The following is an 18,620-nucleotide window of genomic DNA, read 5'->3' as shown; positions in this document are numbered from 1 at the left end:
CCCAGTTACTCCCAGTGTTTGGACAGATGTTGGTTCCTCCTCACCTCTGATCCTGGGTGTGTCAGAGCGCCTAGGAGTGGATCCACCTCTGGGTGTTGTGGGACTGGCTGCAGAGCTTGTGCCCAAGGTCTGCTCTGAACACCAGTCAAAGCTATAGTATGTTATTTTGGCATCGATATGGATACTAAATGCCAAGCATACCAGTGGAATAGCAGCTCAGAAACAGAAACATACATAGATGTTAAAAATGTTACAGATGAAAGAGGAAAGAACAATATTTAAGCAGTGATGCAGGGACTGTTAAGAATCTATATGGGCAGGAAGGTGGCTCAGCACTTGTTCACAGGTCTAATGACTCAAGTTTGCCAGACCCTACAAGATGGCAGACAGAACTGATTCAAAGACTTTTGTGAATACACACACACACACACACACACACACACACACACACACACACACACACACATGTGCATGCAAAGATATTGTGATATTGAACAAACCTCATATGTTACTAAGCATAAAAGATAAAAAATTAGAGAGCCATCTAGAGAATAATGAGGGAGAATGCCTTCATGGTTTTGAGGTGAGGAAAGAAGTTACTCCTGGTTAGCAGGTTAATCCAAAGAGGCAGATATGTAAGTTCAAGAAGACCAAATGAATTTGCTTCTTGGTGTGGGAAAGAAGGCCACTGAACTTGCTTGTCCATATAGAACTACAGTATTACCATTTTGCTACAGATTAACTTCTATCTCTATAGCATTGGAGAATAATGCAGAAGTAAAGGCATAAGCCTCATAGAGTCAGATAACAAGGAAGAATGTGCCCCAGCAATAGTTTCCATGGTACTTCATCGTTTTTTCCTTTTTTTTTTTTTAAATTATGAGTTATGCCTACACAGCTAAAGTTGAAAGGTATATGTTAGCTAATGACATTCATTTCTTAAACCCTAAATTTTGTACTGTAAGTGAGCAGAAAGTACCTGAGTTGGCCCAAATCACACACACAGACAAAAGCCATCAAAATTATAATTGAATTTAACTTTATTGCTAGTAAACAGAAAAAGTTTATTTTTAAAGGTATGTGACTTACCTTTTAAAACTGTCTTCTGATAGATTGAATGTGTTAGTTTTAGTATTTCATACCAGTAATGTCATCAACATACTTAGAACACTGATACAGTATGGCATCAAGTTTTCTGATAATTACTCATTAAATGATTCCTTTAGTTGTTTGTAATGTATATTTCAGATTCTAATTATTTCAGAAAAAAACATCAATGGGAACACTCAACTTAAACAGTATACACCAGAAATTTAAGTTCTTTTTTGGCACAGGTGAGCTTTCTGTCTTTAAGTTTTCCAGAACAGTACTGATAAACTGTCTAGCACACTTACAGGAACTCAGGCTTTCTGAAGTTATATTTACTTATAGATAGAATGTGATGACCATCAGCAGTACCCAAAGAAAGTACAAAGTAGTGTTCATGATGGTTTTTCTGCTTGGAAGCAGATTCCTCACTGTGGTTAACAAGAACTGTGGAAACTTATGAGGAAACTGAAGTTGACCGGCCTCTTCATGCCTTGCCTGGCCTTGTTAATAGATTGCAGCATTCCACTTGTTAGTACCAAAGACAGCAGAGAAACTTTTACTGCTATGCTATTTGGTAATGATAAGGACAGAAAGTCTTTTTATGGTATTTGGGTCCTCAAAACCACTTTTCGTGTTTGGTGATAAGGAACAGAGTTGGCTGTCAAACAGCTTTATTAGCTTATTATCTACAAAGCTGATACTGCCTCTTAAATTCCCTCCTTGTGCCAGTAACCCATCTGAAGTGAAGGCTTGCAGAGCTGGGAATGCCACAGTACTTTGCTTCCTCATAAGTGCCAATAGGGTTAAACCTTCCTTTATAGAATTCAAAACTGCATGTAATTTTAAAGCAGTCATTTTTTTTTTTTTGCTCTGTGTATTTAAAAAGTCTATAAGAGATACATACTGTGTATTGCTATTTGTAAAATGCTCGGTGACAAACATTTCAGCCTATAAGGAGAGCAAGGTTGAATTTGTGTGTGTGTGTGTGTCTGAGAGAGAGGGGGGAGGGCAAGAAGGGGAAGAGAGACAGAGGAGAGAGAGAGAGAGAGAGAGACAGACAGACAGACAGACAGAGACTGACTGACTCTAGAGCTTAAGACCAGTGGCTGGGGGACTGGGAGGTGGGGTGAGAGATGTGGTATTTGTAACACATTTATATTTAATGATTGTATTCCAATGCATTATGAGAATTATGTATAGAATTCTTATGTGAGAGAAGCATTTGAAGGGGCTTAATTTCTAGCATGTAAAAATAAGTCATACTGAGTAAGGTGAAATTTCAAAATCATTTGAAGAAATTTATGAAAGGTTCTCAAATTGTAATGTTTCTGATACTTTACATTTCCAGGAAAAACAGGGACTAAGCAAGTCAAGTTGTACAAGGTACTAAGATCATTGGTATCACATCTAAGTTAATCACTTGGCAGTGACATGTCTGGCCCAGCTCTTTGATAATCCTTGTCTCTACTCTAATGGTGTACTTGACATTTAACCCTAGTGCTGCTTTTGATCGTGTTAGAAATTTAGAAAAATAGTTCAGAACTGTTGAGTTGTCAATTGCTCTGCCTTAAACTGAGATACATCAGAAGTTTTAATGCTTAATGCATTCTGAAGGTAAATTAATATTATGTAATCTTAAGTCACTAGGATTTTTATTCCTTTAAAAATTAGATGTTATATCATGATGACTTTTCCTTAAAAGAAAAATTAGAAACCTAACCATCCACTATATTTTTACTTCAAAATAAGAAAAAAAAATCAGTGTGGTCCAGGGGAATACTTGATTGATACTCAAAGTTATCTAAGAAATCAACTTTGGATTAAAACAAATTGAAGGAACTGTAGAGAAAAAAACCTAGCAAATGGGGAGGGGATGTATTCTGAGTAACTTTTCACTACAGATTTTTTTTTAAGTATGTAAAGTCACTAAGAATGTTGACATCATACATAGGAAGGAGACATTGTTGACAGACATTGGTTTCAAGTTTTTATATTTTAAGATTATGTGGGAAAATGGTAATAGAGAACAAATTAGCAGTAAATTGTTGGGATTCTGGGCTAATTGCTACTGAATAAGATAAATCCTTATAGAAAGAAATGCCAGTAGATAAAATGGCAGACATGACCTGTGCATAAAGATGCTGTAATTTCTCAGCACATCATTTTGATAGATTCTTGTTATATTCTTACTGACTTTACTAACCAGATTCTAGCTATGACTCAGAATATGGAGTGATTTTAGTGTTCTCTCAGCACTTTGAAAAGGAAGACTCCAAACAAGCAAATACTCTATTTCCTAATGTGCAGTGGGAGAGCTCAGTTTTTTTCCTGTCTTAGGCTTATGGTACTTGCAGAACTGTAATTTATTTGTAGCCTTTTAAGTATCACTCAGTGGCTCTTAAATAATCTGTTTATTCGACCTGTGCTCTCTAACACATTTTACAAAAACAAAACAAACAAAAAACTCATGGAAAGTTAGTATTCTTTTTGTGTGAATTTTCCAATTGTATTTCAGACTTTAAGAAAGAAAGGCCTTAATGGTTGTGAGAGCCCTGATGCTGACGATTACTTTGAGCACAGTCCACTCTCGGAGGACAGATTCAGCAAACTAAATGAAGATAGTGATTTTATTTTCAAACGAGGCCCTGTAAGTACTTTCACTTTACCTTTACTTTTTATTTGTTGATCCTTTTTGTTAACTTCATATTTAGGCTCTGAACAAGAAGGAACACAGAGGGTGCGACAGCCCAGACCCTGATACTTCATATGTGCTAACTCCACATACAGAAGAAAAATATAAAAAAATTAATGAGGAATTTGATAATATGATGCGGAATCATAAAATCGCAGTGAGTACTAAAGTATGGTTTGTGCTTTTGTCATGTGCATGAAGAAATTGACCATACATCCTACCTCATTTGTACAGAAGATTGAGGACAATGAGTATCAAAGAAAAGATGGTGTTTATTAACTCTTTGGTTTTACAGAACTTTAAAACTTCCAAAATCTTGTAGTAAAAAATGTTGAGTATCTTAAGTGTAGAAATGAAAAGAAAATATCCTAACTGAGGTTCTGCCGTTACTTACTCTTTATAGGATATCTAGATACCCTGAATTAAAATTCCTTTATCTGGGAAGTAAATTAGTTGTCTCACATAATTTTTAAGATTGTTTCTAGTTTTAAAATTCTTTAATTTTTAATATAAAGTATATGTTAGGTGTTCCTGTCTTGCCCATAACTTAATACACATATGTATATAAACATAAACTTGATTTTAAGAATGCTAAATGAAACATAGTTGAGTTTGTTGTGAGATTTCATGCCTCTAAATCACTTTTACTTATTTTACATAATTGTCTTCATTTTAACAGAGCTGAACTGACTCTTGAGCTTTGTCCCAAAGCCTTGAACAGCAAGAAAACTAAGTACATAACTGGTCTTGTCTTACACTCTCAGCACTAAAGAGGGCGGATTTACTGTTAGGTGCCCATATCTTTAAACTAGTCACAAAACAAATTGTGAAAAAGTCAGTTTTGAGCTCACTGAGCACTTGTACTTGGACTGAAACATCTCAGAAGTTCTTCTCACTAGACTCTGTAGAGAGAGCCACCTAAGGCCATCCCTGTAGCTTGTTCTGTCACTCTATGTGTAGGCACAGCTGTCCACGAACCATCAGCTCCAGTGCTGGTGTTCTGTTGTTTGTTTGTTCATTGTCAAGGTTTAATCTCTTGAACTATGCCCTAAAGGATGATCTGCATCATACAATATGTCTTTAACATAGTTTGTGGGAAGGATCACATGAAAATAGATGTAAGCAATTTTTTAACCTAATACCATCATTTTAAAAAACAAACAGTAGCAAATAAAATTGCTGTGACTTCACAGGGATGCTGTTGCCCACAGTTAAACTTTAAGCTGTGAAAATAATAAACTTGCTTTATTGTTTGTGTGTTTTTTTACTTTCCCCTACCATTTAAAGTTATGAAGGAGACTGCTGTTTATCATGGTCAACAAATATATTGAAATTGGTCTGTGGAGGAAGTGCCAAAGCAAACAAGGAAATGACCTTTTAGAGAAAACATGAAAATTTTTGATAAGATAGCTTTTATAATGTTTATAATTTAATCTTTCTATAGTTTCAAAAATACCAAGACTCTACTCTAACCTGGCAATAGTTAAATCTTGTGTACGTTTCTTTGTACATTTCATTACATACAATTACATTGTGTTCTGTATATAATTACTTGACCTTTCTACTTTAAAAATACCCATCAGTCAAATCATACTGAACTTATTCATCATATCCCAAATTTGATGTATTAAGTTAATAATATACCTGTACTTTCCCCCTTTGATTATATTTGTGTTCTCCCAATAGAAGTGTAATTTTAAATTGGTTTGCACTGAAGTTCTAATTAATGCTTCCTTGGTAACAGTGATGCATTGTATGTCTAAATTCAACAATATTACTGTAATTCCAGGCTTAACTTTTCATTTTTATCTCTTTGAATATTTGAAACATACTATATAGTTACATTTAGCATATATGTATCAGTATAAAATTGAAAATGAAAATGTTTGTCTGGTATATTCATCATGTTCAAGTATAATTCTAGAGAAAACAGCTTAACACTGCAAATGAAGCAACTGTCCCCATCCCCTGCTTTTGATAATGAGAGTTACGTAGTCAAATTAAAGTTATTTTATGTTGATGAAAAGGAAACCAATAGTTTTCTCTTCCTTGTTCTTTATTTACAGCCTGGCTTGCCACCTCAGAACTTCTCAATGTCTGTCACAGTCCCTGTGACCAGCCCTAATGCTTTGTCGTACACTAACCCAGGGAGTTCACTCGTGTCACCATCTTTGGCAGCCAGCTCAACCTTAGCAGATTCGAGCATGCTGTCTCCACCCCCAGCCACGCTACATAGAAATGTGTCCCCAGGAGCTCCGCAGAGACCACCAAGTACCGGCAGTGCAAGTATGTTGTAAAGTACTCTCTTTGCTCTTTTAGAGAGAGGATGAGAAAGGATTTGCTGACAGAGAAAGTTTATTGTTCTTTGTCTTTAGTATCAGGCCAAGTGTGGTAGCACATGCCTTGAATCCCAGCACTTGGGAGGCAGCCAGGTCTCTGAGTTTGAGACTAGCCTGTCTACATAGTGCGCTCCAGGACTGCCAGGGCTACAGCCAAGGACTGTAGAGACATTATTTTAAATATCAAAAGTAAGCAAACAAACAAAAATCGACTTTGTTGTCAGGATGAACAATAGTCACTGCTACATAATTAAGTCCATTTTAAGTACTTTTTTAACATCCATTGGAAAAACATTTCTTGCCTAAGTTCAATAGTATAGAAAATATAACACTACGATTTTTCCTTATCGTGTGAAAGCCATGCTGTGACAGGCAGAGAATTTAACTTGAATGTTGTAAGTGAAGATTTAAAGTTAAATGTGAATCATCATGTCAGAACTCCTGGAGTGAGAGTTGCTATACATCTCTTCCTGCTGACTTAGTTCAATAATTCAACATCAGTTTGCATTGTATTTACCACCTTAGTCCAGACAGGTTGGCATTGCTTTCCCCAAGTCCTAAGTTTAATAATAGTGCTCCATATGAATGGACTGTCTTCCTTCTCATCAGTATTCACTTGTTGATACTGATGCACAGGATGGCAGGTAGATCAAGAGCTTAATACTTAAATTCATGTGTTGTGTATACTACACATAGACATCCCCCCACAGCACATGTGTAGTTAAACATGTTACATGTACAGTTATACTATAGTTTATGTTTATATATATATACATACACACATATTTATATACATATATACACACATATACATATATGTGTATATGTATATATATATGCACTTAAGTTTTATCAAATTATACATTAGTGGCAACTTTCAATTGAGCTAATTTTGGTTTGGTTTGATTTTTAGGAACAGAGTGTAGATTATAGTGAGATGACTTCACTTGGCTGTTTGTGAAATAAAGCCAATTTTTATTCAATCTCTCTTTTCTCTGTAATATTGTTAGGTGGGATGTTGAGCACTACAGACCTCACAGTGCCAAATGGAGCTGGAAATAGTCCTGTGGGTAAGTGAATTCCTATTGTTTAACTTTGTACATGTCTGCTTGATCTGAGTTACTAGTAAGTATTGCCTTGAAATAGGCCTTTTATCTTCTTAGGGGTAGTTTCACTAAAACCTAACAGTTTCTGCAGTAACCCTTCTTCATCTCTTACACATTGACTGTAAGTTCAAATATCTATTCATTTAGTATGTCCTAAGTGCTTTCTCCATACCAGGTGTTTTCTTTGCTAAACACTAAGTTGCTCTAATGCAACATTTACAGCAAGATCTTTTTTAAAAGCATATTTCATATATATTTTGACAGTATCATATAGATGTATACATATCTCACGCCCACACACATGCATAGTGTACCTTGAAGATACCCTTGCCCACCATTCCCCTTCTTACTCCTTTGATGTCCCTCCATGTCCACACAGCCTTCTCCTACCTTCATTGCCCTCTTTCTTCTTTTCTTTTGTAAATAATCCACTGAGTTCAGTTAGTGCTACTTGCTTGCCATTGGGAGTGAGACCATCCACCAGAGCATAGACACCATACCAACAACTACAACCCCTTGGACAAATGACCTTCCCTCTCTCAGTAGTTGTTAACTACAACAACTCCTCTACTAGAGGTGGAGTCCCTTCCTAATCCATGCTAGAGTGTTGAATGCCTTGATCTTGTGCAGGTAGTCAGAGTTTCTGTAAGTTGGTGGTTGTGGTGATCATGTCATGTCTGGAAGATAGCATACAGCATTTCTCAGTATTCCTCTTGATTCTCCAGTTCATACGCTCTTTCCACCCCTCCTACGTGATGTTCCCTTTGCCTTCATGGGGTGGGTCATAATAGATCTTCCTATTAAGGTTGAGTACTCAACAGTCATTTATTCTCAGCACTTTAATTAATTTTGAGTCTCTGCATTGACTGTTGCCCACTGAAAAACAGCTTCTATATCTAGAGTTGACAGCAGCTAACATATTTAGAAGGTGGTTTGGCAGTTGCCTTCTAAGATCATGTCTTAGGGAGATGCTTTTATGTAATTTTTGTCATCACTAAAGTTCAACTATTGGCAAAGGACTTTATTTTAAAACACCATTAAATGTCTTTAGAAATTAGAGTATAAAGAAATGTGTGTATACCACTCAAGTAGAGATCCAAGCGATTTTTCTTGAGGATATCCTTTGGTGGTCATGTGTAGAGCATTCGTAGTTTGCCATAGTTATAGCCAAATAGCTTTTTTCACTTTGGTACGATCCCAGCATGTGTGGTGATGGTGATCAAATCTAAAGCCTCATACATCATCAACAAACACTGTTAAGTAGCTCTCTATTCCCAATATACTATGCACAGTGTGTCCTAAACAATAGTTTAGCACCATCTAATTTAAAACAAAACAAAATGGTTTGATGCAAATAGTGTAGCTACTAAGAAAGACTGTTTATTCTGGTTCACTTTACTTAGCCTCCAGCCTCTGGATTCTCAGTGGTTTAAAGATGTGTCATAATAGGGCTGGAAAGATGGCTCAACAGTTAAAAGTATTTGTTGCTCTATTGGTTTGGATTCTAACATTTACATGGAGGCTTACAACTATAACTCTGGTTCCAGAGGACCCAATACCTTCTGTCTATGCTGGGTATCAGGGGCATGTGCAGTACACATGTGTGTACACACACACAAACACACACACACATATAAAACATTCATACACATAAAATAATTGAGTCTAAAATATATTTAAAAATATGTCATAGCCTGTCTTTCCAGTTCTGACATGTGGTAAAGATAGATTATGATTTTGATGTTCTATCTGTACCACACTAAATGATATTTTAGTGGATTTAGATGGATTGAGAAAAAACACTATATGGTTTTAAGAGATCCAATGTAGGAAAGTATATGAAGGTTTTACTATCAGCTATACATTGGGACTGCTATGCTCATATATGTATATTTTCAAATATGTTTGGTTTATTTAATTGTAACCCCGCTTTATTGTTTGGATCCAAGAGTACAGTATTGTCTGTACTCTTTTCATATACATTTACATTTTCCCTCTTTGACATCAATAAGGCAGTATATTTAGAGCCAACCCATATTTAATAAAGCCCTGCATACTTGTGTCACATTGGGCTGATACTCCAGTAGACTGGAGCATGTGTAAAGTGAACCAGAGATAAGCAGTCCCTCTTAGGAACCATACTATTTATATTGTACTTTTTTTTCTTTTTTTTTTCTTTTTTTTTATGTAATTCAGTGATGTTGATCTATAATTTTGGACTTGTTATGTGTAGTGGATTGAGACTATAACTATTCAGTATTGTTTGTTTAGCATGTGTGAAACATTGAATTTAATCACCAAGTGTGTACTCAGCAGTATTTTAGTTAGAGCCAGTCTTAGTGTGAATTTGGGTTATACCTGTAACCACAACATTTCAGAGGCCATATGAGACAAAGAGAATTCTGGGTTCTAGACCAGCCTGATCTACACAACAGGTTGTAGCAAGCCTGTATTCAAACTAAAGTGCCAAAAATCTATACGACTTTGACTTGCTAGTTTGCATCTGGTACTCCCTTTTATTGGAACACCCAAAAGATGTAATGAAGCTGATGGTCTTCATACATGCTTTTGACTGCTTATAGTCTTTAGTAGAAGGTTTGAGAGACTGCAGTGGTTATAAAGTATCTGAACCCTAATCCATTTTTGAGACTTTGTCTAAAGAAATAAGCTAAGGATTAGAGAGGTAGCTTAGCAGTTAAAAGCATTGCTTGCTCTTGCAAAGACCTGGATTCAGTTCCCAGCACCACATGGATGCTCATGCCTATCTATAACTCCAGTTCCAGAGGATCTGATCATTGCTTCTGGCTTCTGAGGGTTACTAAGTGCTCATATGGTATACAGATACACATAAAGCAAAAACATCCATTCACATAAAGATAAATGAATCTTTAAAAAAGGAAGTAAAGTAAAATATGTAAAGGTTCATGCAAACTTTGTTGCAGTGAAATATAGGATGAAATAAGCATAGTCAGCAATGTGAAAATTAGGTTAATTTCAAATGAGTTTTGTTGTGATTTAAAACTATGCAGAAAATATGCATATAGAAAAAAACAAGGAACCCCAAATTGACTCCAGTAGTTAGGGTTGTAACATAATAAATGTTTTCCCCTTTCTTTTCCTTTTTGAACTTTATGTGACATACTAATGATAATATACCTAAGGTCACAAATTTTTTATTGTAGTAAATTGCTTTTTTGGTGTTTTTTTTCCCCTGATTTGATACTTTTTGTTTTGTTTTCTTTTCCATCTGTCATTATTGAAAACTTAAACAGGCAGTTTGTACATACTATAATTTATATAGCTCTGTCATGGTGACTGTCTTATTTGTTTATAATTTACTATATACATTTCGCTGATGAGAATATAAATGTGTTACTCAGCTTATATTGTAGCTCAGATGTTCATTTAACTTTTGGCCTATATTGTAATTGTCAAGATTAGGAAAACAGTTGATATATTCAATACCTTCACTTAAAAAAGATTGTGGGGTTTGGTGGATGGGAATAGTATATGTATATGTGTATGTTTTATATACATGTACTTTCTCCCCAGCCTCTAACTACTTTTCTCAAAAACATGTTGAAAAAGAAAAACATATTGGACTAGAAATAGAAAAGTTCAAGAAACTTCTGGAATTGTTTTGTGTTGAATGAAAGTAAAGGTTGGTGATAGCGTGAGCCAGAGGAGTGGAAGGTAAAAAGACAGATTGTGTTGTATGGACAGTTCTATGAAGAGAACATGGAGGTGGCAGAGGGTGACATTGGTACAGGAATTTAAAACATTGTTTTGAGATGACAGCATTTATCTGGAAAAAGTAGCTCCTGGAAGCTGAATTTGGACTAAAAATTAAGAGAAGTGAAGCAGAAATTTGTACTTACATGCTTCAGTCATGGTATTGCATGAGAACTGATGAAGCGTCTGGCAGAGGAGAACATTGTGTCTTTAGTATTAGAGTCCACTGAAGTTTGCTTGTCAGCTGGACTTCAAAAGTGGATTCATAGTAAACATTAATGACATAATCACCTACTGTTTAGTGCTAGAAGAGCAGTAGTCCTAAGGCCATGGAAGAAACTTGCCATCCACTTGAATGGATTGCTTCAATTGACAGGGTTCAGATTCTGAACTATGAGCTGAACTGATACATTGGAACAACATACCTTCTACCAATAGGACCGTAATGAAGATGAAGCCTGTTCAGTTTCTGGAGGTATATGGCTTACTCCATCAAGAGTGGTTTTGTTAGGATAATAAGCTACCATTCAGGTTTTAATGATAATCATACTAACTTAAATTTATTCAATTAAAAAGACAAATCATCCTGCACAGTGTCTCCATTATAGAACTTAAACAGAAGCTAAGAGGCGTGCACCGATACAGTCTAAGAAAATAACAAGCTTGCGTTTGAGATTAGCTTCAGTCTGGCACAGTGACAAACACTTACATCATCCTGTACTCACTATCTGCCATGGTGCCCTGGTGGAGCACTAAGATGCTGTGCTTTTGACTCCCTGCCACTCTTGTAACTTGATTCTCGTGGTTACTATGCTCTCATATAAAATGCATTGGAGATTTCACATGGGAAGGAAGCATTTATGCTTCTTAATGATGTATGCCTCTAAATTACATATTTGCATCATCTAATAATAATACTAAAATAGTGGGGGGGTTGTTTGGGTTTTTTTTTTTTTTTTTTAGATTTTAGCTTAAATCCATGAAATAGCCTTTCAAGTATTGGAGAGTGAGAACACACATTCTTATGATTATATATTAACAGAAACTTCATTAACCTTACTGCTCTGCAGCATAAAATTCTATTAAGTTCATCTAACTTTGAATATATTATTTGTTAGATATTTTTTATCCTCCAAATAACAAAATCTGGATTAGCTCTTGAGTGAATTTTGTTCTGCTCCATAAGTGAATGACCTAGAGAAGAGGTGATGTTTCCCCCGATGACACTGCTCTCTGAAGCTTATGGGAGATGCAGGAAATTGCTGTGCAGAGTGTAGAAGAGATTGAGCCCAGATTGAATAATACACTTCAAGACAATGAAAGCAGAATACAGGAAATAGCCTCACAAAATTAATGAAAATAACAATTCCCACAACAAAGTAAAGTCACACACAAAATTGCTATGTCATGTGGTAAAATTATTGAGAATGAAAATAAAGGGCAGGGAAAGTGTAGTCCTCTTCCAAGTGCACCTTCTGAGCAGACGTGGCAGTTTTAGATGCCACTGCCTTTCTTGTATTCAGGTGCTGCTTTATGAGTATAGTAGTTAGGAGTCTACAGAGTTGATTCTATCATAGCTTTTATACAAATATTTTTATAGTAGTATTTTCAACTCTTAAGTAATATTTATAAGCAGATAATTATATTAAGGCCTCTGTTTTCTTTAAATCTTTATCTTCACAAACTTTTATCTTCTTCCTAAGCATAGTATTGATTTATTTTTAATTTTTATTATTTATTTTCTGTGTGGGGGTGTTTTATCTGCATGTCTGTCTGTGCACTACATGTATACCTGTTACACTAAGAGACCTGAAGAAGGCATCAGATCCCTTACAGCTTGTTACAGGTGACTGAGCTGCCATGTATATGCTAACATCGAACCCTGGTCCTCTGGAAGAGCAACCCAATACACTTTTTTTTTGGTCATATTCTTTAAAATTTATAAAATATTGTAACAATAAAAATGAGTATTATAAAATTGTAAAATTGTTTGATATAAAACAATCAATTGAACAGTCTATGTAGATGCTTGTCTACAGCAATACTGAAAATACATGTTTTTCTCAATATACGTTTTAAATAACTCCAAACTTTTCTAGTCCAGTCTATTTGGAGTTCTATAGGCTTCTTGTATGTTCATGGGCATCTCTTTCTTTAGGTTAGGGAAGTTTTTTTTTTCTATAATTTTGTTGAAGATATTTATTGGCCCTTTAAATTGTGAGTCCTCACTCTCTTCTATACCTATTATCCTTAGGTTTGGTCTTCTCATTGTGTCCTGGATTTCCTGGATGTTTTGGCTTAGGAGCTTTTGCTTTTTGCATTTTCTTTGACTGTTGTGTCAGTGTTTTCTATGGTGTCTTCTGCCCCTGAGATTCTCTCTTCTATCTCTTGTATTCTGTTGGTGATGCTTGCATCTATGACTCCTGATCTCTTTCCTAGGTTTTCTAACTCCAGGTTTGTCTCCCTTTGTGGTTTCTTTATTGTTTCTATTTCCATTTTTAGATCTTGGATGGTTTTGTTCATTTCCTTCAACTGTTTGTGTTTTCCTGTAGTTCTTTAAGGGATTTTTGTGTTTCCTCTTGAAGGGCTTCTAGCTGTTTATCTGTGTTCTCCTGTATATTTCTTTGAGGGAGTTATTTATGTCTTTCTTAAAGTCCTGTATCATCATCATGAGAAGTGATTTTAGATCTGAATCTTGCTTTTCTGGAGTGATAATGTGACCAGGACTTGCTATGGTGGGAGAATTCTGTTTTGATGATGCCAAGTAACCTTGGTTTCTGTTGCTTATGTTCTTAAGCTTGCCTCCCTCCACGTGGTTATCTCTACTGCTACCTCGCCTGGCTTAATCTGACTGGAGCCTGCCCTTCCTGTGATCCTGGTTATGTCAGAACTCCTCAGAGTCAAACTGTCTCTGTGATCCTGTGATTCTGGGATCCTGGGATCCTGGGATCCTGGGATCCTGGGCCCGTTAGAGCACCCCAGGGTGGAGCTTCCTCTGGGTGCAACCCAATACTCTTAACCACCAAGCTATCTCTCCATCCCCCTAATTTTAGTCTTTCAAGTTTTCAAATTCAAGACTGCCCAACTAGCTCAGCAGGTAAACTTGCTTGTCCCAGGTTCTGATAGGCTGAGTTCAGTACCCAGATTCCACATGATAGAAGAAAGGAACCAACCTGAACAATTTGTGCTCTGATTTCCAGGCATGCCTCTCCTCTATAAATAAATATAATTTTAAAAATTATAGAATTCATATATCAACTTATCATTTGATTGTATATTACTTAATGTGCCTGAAATTGCTTTGAAAACCTCCAGATAGTATACCAAGTAAACATAGTTCTGGTTTTTTTTTCCAAGAAATTCTATAGAATTAAAATGTGTGTGGTATATACATGTGTTTGTGCTAGGGTGCCAAGCCATGCTGGCATGTTGACAGAGGTTGATGTTGTGATGGCTTCTTGAACCTCTTCATCTTACTTTTGGAGTCAGGGTCTCACTAAACTGTTGCTTGCACTCCCAATCCCTGGGTCTGATTGTTTCCACCTCGCCGTCACCACTGAGATTGCAGGATTGTACTATCATACTTGTCTTTCTTTTAAGATTTACTTTTAATTTATTTGTGTGTGCATGTGTGTGTACATTTCGTGCACCATGTGTGGGCATGTCCAAGTGTGTATGCAGGTGCTCTCAAATGCTAGAAGAGCGGGAGCCATAAGCTTTGGCCATCCTGCTTGCACAGAAAGCACTTTACCCACCAAGCCATTTCCCCAGCCTGTTAATGGTTTCTTTTGTAAGGTTTTTGATTTCAAGTACTCTTACTTGCATATTCTGTGAGGTATTTGCTGTGATACTGGGGTTCAGTTCAGAAAGCTTGTGCTTACACTGATCTTTTGAAGTCTTTTCCTATATCAATTTCAGTATTTCAGTTTTTTGTTTTCTGTTATTTTTTTAAAGGTCTTAGATTCACTTTGAGTTGGTTTTTATGTAGGGTTAGAAATTAGGGTCTACTTTCATTTCTGTGCAGATGTATATCCAGTTTTGCCAACACCATTTTTTGAATAGGGTATCTATTCAAAGTGCATGTATTTTGTCAGCAGCTAGGTGTCCATAGACATTTGGATTTATCTACATGTCCTATATTGTATTTCATTGATCTACATGTCTTCTTATGCCAGTTCTATGCTGTATTTCTCATTATGGTTCTATAATGTGTACTTCCTGCCTAAGATTTCTTTGTGATCTTCCATATTTCTTTATGAATTTTAGTTATTTTTTCTAGTGCTAGGAGTAATGTTATTGAAATTTTGCTGAAAATTGCCCTGATTATAAGGATTAATTTTGGTAGTATAGCCATTTCAGAGTATTCATTCTGCCAGTTCAGGAGCATGGACATTCTTTTCTTTATCTAATGTCTTCGGATTATTTCTGTTTTAGGTTTTTTTTGTTTGTTTGTTTGTTTGTTTTGTTTTTCGAGACAGGGTTTCTCTGTATAGCCCTGGCTGTCCTGGAATTCACTCTAGTCCAGGCTGGCCTCGAACTCAGAAATCCACCTGCCTCTGCCTCCCTAGTGCTGGGATTAAAGGCTATTTCTTAGTCCGTTTGATATTGGTCTGTGTATATGTGTCTGTGTGTATAAAATACTGGCTTTGTATGTTGATTTTGTCTTACAACTTTATTGAAAGTATTTTCTGGACCTAAAGTTTTCTGGTGATGTCTATGGAGTCTATTAAATATGGAATTAAATCATCTGCCACTAGAGATGGTTTTTCCTTCTTGAATTTGACCATTTTTATCTTTCTCTTGTCTTATTACTCCACTAAGTCTTGAAGCACCATATTGAATAATAGTGGGAGCTGACATTATTTCCTTCTACACTTCAGATGAAATGTTCTCAGTTCTTTTTCATTTAACATGAGTGGCTTAGTTTGTCTTAGATTCTCTTTATTATGTTGACGTATGTTCTGTCCTATTTTTTTCTCCAGGACGTTTTATCGTGATTATGTATGTATTAAACTTTGTCAAAAAACTTTCCTGTTGAGGTTATCATGTGGTTTTTCTCTGTTAAAGTCTGTTAATGTGGGGTATGACATTTATTGATTTGCTTTAGTGAATCAGCCTTGTGTTCCTGGGATGATATCAACTTAAACATGATATAACAGCTTAATGTGATCTTGAATTCAGTTTGCAAGTATTTGCTGAGAATTTTCATATCTGTGCTCATTGTATGGATTGGTCTCTAGTTTTCTTTTTTGGTTGTGTCTTTACCTGCTTTTGGTATCATGATAATATTGGCATCATAGAATAAATTTGGTGGAAGTGTTGTACTTAGATTTTTTTTTTCTAGAAGTTTGGGAGAATTTAGCATTGAATCCGTGTAGTCCTGGGTTGATGTCTTGTCTTCCTAGAGCTTTGAGGTACATTAGGTTGTTTACTTGAGCTCCTTCTGGCTTTTTAAATTATGAACACAGAACTTTTGACTTTTCCTCATAGGACTCTGGCTATATCCCAGAGGCTGTGGTAGGTTGTGCTTTAGTGTTCATTTGACTCTTAAGACTTTTACAGTTTCCTTCCTAATTTCAAAATTGAGCTTCGGTTTAAAAATTGAAAAGTATAGCTTTCAAAAATTCAAAAAAGTATAGCTTAGTCTATAAGTATTTATGTATTTTCTGAGCTTAGTCTTGCTGTTGATTTCTTGTTTTAGTTCACTGTGATCTGATAAGATGCAGGGAATCATTTCAGGATTTTTTTGTGTTTATTAAAGCTTCCTTTGTTGTCTGTAATATCAGTTGTAGGAATGGTTCAGTGTGCTGCTGAGAAATGTACATTCTTTCTCTGTTACATTCTTTCTCTGTTAGCTAGAATGCTTTGTAGATATCTATTAAGTCCATTTGATTTATTTAATAGTTAAGGTGTGACGAGGTTTTTGCTAGTTTTCCTTTTGGAAGACTTGGTTGTGTGTGAAGGTGGGTAATGAAGTGTCCTGCAGTACTTTGTTAGTACCTCATGTAGTCTTTGTGTCTTTTAATGTTTGTTTTATGAATGGCCAAGGAAAGCCAACTAGAACAACTCCTAATAAAATCAATGGTAACAGCAAACCCTTCTTAATAATAACCTGAATGCAAATGACTAATTCACCATTAAAAGACTAACAGACCATGTTCAATAATGAGGTCTAACTATTCAGTTGCCCCAAAGAAACCCATGTAACTAGAAAAGATAAACCTAATAGGCTTCTGGAATTATTTCATAAACATTTACAGTAGTTCTGCCCTGCTGGTTGATGATTGTTCCTTTTGTTAATATGTAGTGGCTCTCTTATCTCCTAACTAGATGTGGAGACTGATAGATCAGCTTGTTGGCAGTGTTCAGTTACTTGGTAGGTTGACTTGAGCCTCACAGGTCTTGGATCTCTTCTAGTTACCTGCGTTCCTTAGAGGCAACTGAATAGTTAGACCTTATTGTTAAGCATAGTTTGTTAGACTGTATCTTTAAATGGTGAAATAGTCACTTGCATTCAGGTTATTGAGAAGGGTTTGTTATTACTGTTTATATTTGTTGGCAGTTCTGGTTGGTTTTCATTGTTTTTCCTCTTCTTTTTTGCTGGTTTTGGACCTTATTTTATCTCTTTTTGCCCTTTTTAACCCTTCTCTTACATGAAATATACTTTTTTGTGTTGTGGGTAAAGTGTCAAACTTCTTTCTATAGATTATTCTTTAAGCATTTCCTGCTTAATTGACACAGATTATTTTTACTTGTACTTATCTTGGTTCTCCATCAGTTTTAATAGATTATTTTTCTGGATTTGACAATAATGGTTTATTATAGGCTGTGAAATACACTATTCTTTGCTTTCCTTACTTTTAGGCTTTCTGACCTACTGTTATTCTAATATTTCTGCCTCTGTGAGTTAGTGTTTTCCCCTCATAGCTTTTTGGATTATTTGTGTTAGGTAAATGAGAGAGAGACAGAGAGAGTGAACACATGTGCATGGCACATGCTTCAAGGTCAGAAGACAACCAGCTTTTTCTTCGCTGCCAAATAGGATCCAGGGATCAAAGCCAGGTTGTGCTGCCTGCACTCAATTTCATTTGCCTACTGAGCCATCTCATTGACCTTGCCTTATTGCTTTTAGTATTGTTTCTTTGCTTGTTTTAAATCATATTTCTTTCTTCTTATATATATGTGTGGGGCTATATGCATATGTCTCTGCAATGTGTGTGGAAATTGAAGGATATTCTGCTGGAGTCAGTTTTTTGTTTATTTTTTTTCACCATGTGGGTCCCAGGGATTGAACTCAGATCATCAGTCTTGGTAGCAAGTGCTTTTACCCACCAACCCATCTTGCCAACCCTTTGTATTTTTGAAATCTTGCCTCAGATATGTCATGAAGAAGTTCTTTGCTCATGTCTATTTGAAGTTCTGAGCAATTTCTTTCTCATGGTTTCAGAAATTTTCAGATATTTCAATGAATAGGTTATTTGAGCCATTGACTATCTTAGCTCCTTGTGCTTTATTTTGGTTTCTTGGGAATTTGATTTCATTGCTTTTATATTTATCTGTATGTGTTACTGTTTTCGCCTTGTCTTCCATCCCAGAATAGTTCCTCTGCTTCATCTTGTCTATAGATGCTTCCTGCCTTTTATTTGATTAATTGGTTTTTTA

At 35.8% G+C, this 18,620-nt stretch overlaps 1 protein-coding gene across 8 annotated transcripts in view; it reads left to right on the top strand.

The window, feature by feature from the left end:
* Mef2a (myocyte enhancer factor 2A) overlaps positions 1-18,620 on the top strand; it is a 123,406-nt gene that overhangs the window by 82,914 nt on the left and 21,872 nt on the right. For 5 of the 8 annotated variants that reach the window (XM_031386944.1, XM_031386945.1, XM_031386949.1 and 2 more), the window contains 3 exons: positions 3,801-3,938; positions 5,848-6,067; positions 7,131-7,190. In XM_031386944.1, the coding sequence (XP_031242804.1) occupies positions 3,801-3,938; positions 5,848-6,067; positions 7,131-7,190 (418 nt within the window). Of the gene's footprint in view, positions 1-3,604; positions 3,737-3,800; positions 3,939-5,847; positions 6,068-7,130; positions 7,191-18,620 lie in introns of all 8 variants that reach the window. The other 3 variants (XM_031386947.1, XM_031386948.1, XM_031386950.1) reach the window with 1 other exon arrangement.

Source organism: Mastomys coucha, unplaced genomic scaffold (genome assembly GCF_008632895.1).
Source record: "Mastomys coucha isolate ucsf_1 unplaced genomic scaffold, UCSF_Mcou_1 pScaffold21, whole genome shotgun sequence".
Lineage (NCBI taxonomy): Eukaryota > Metazoa > Chordata > Mammalia > Rodentia > Muridae > Mastomys > Mastomys coucha.
Note: the sequence above shows the minus strand (reverse complement) of the source record. Positions and strands in the feature narration are given on the sequence as shown.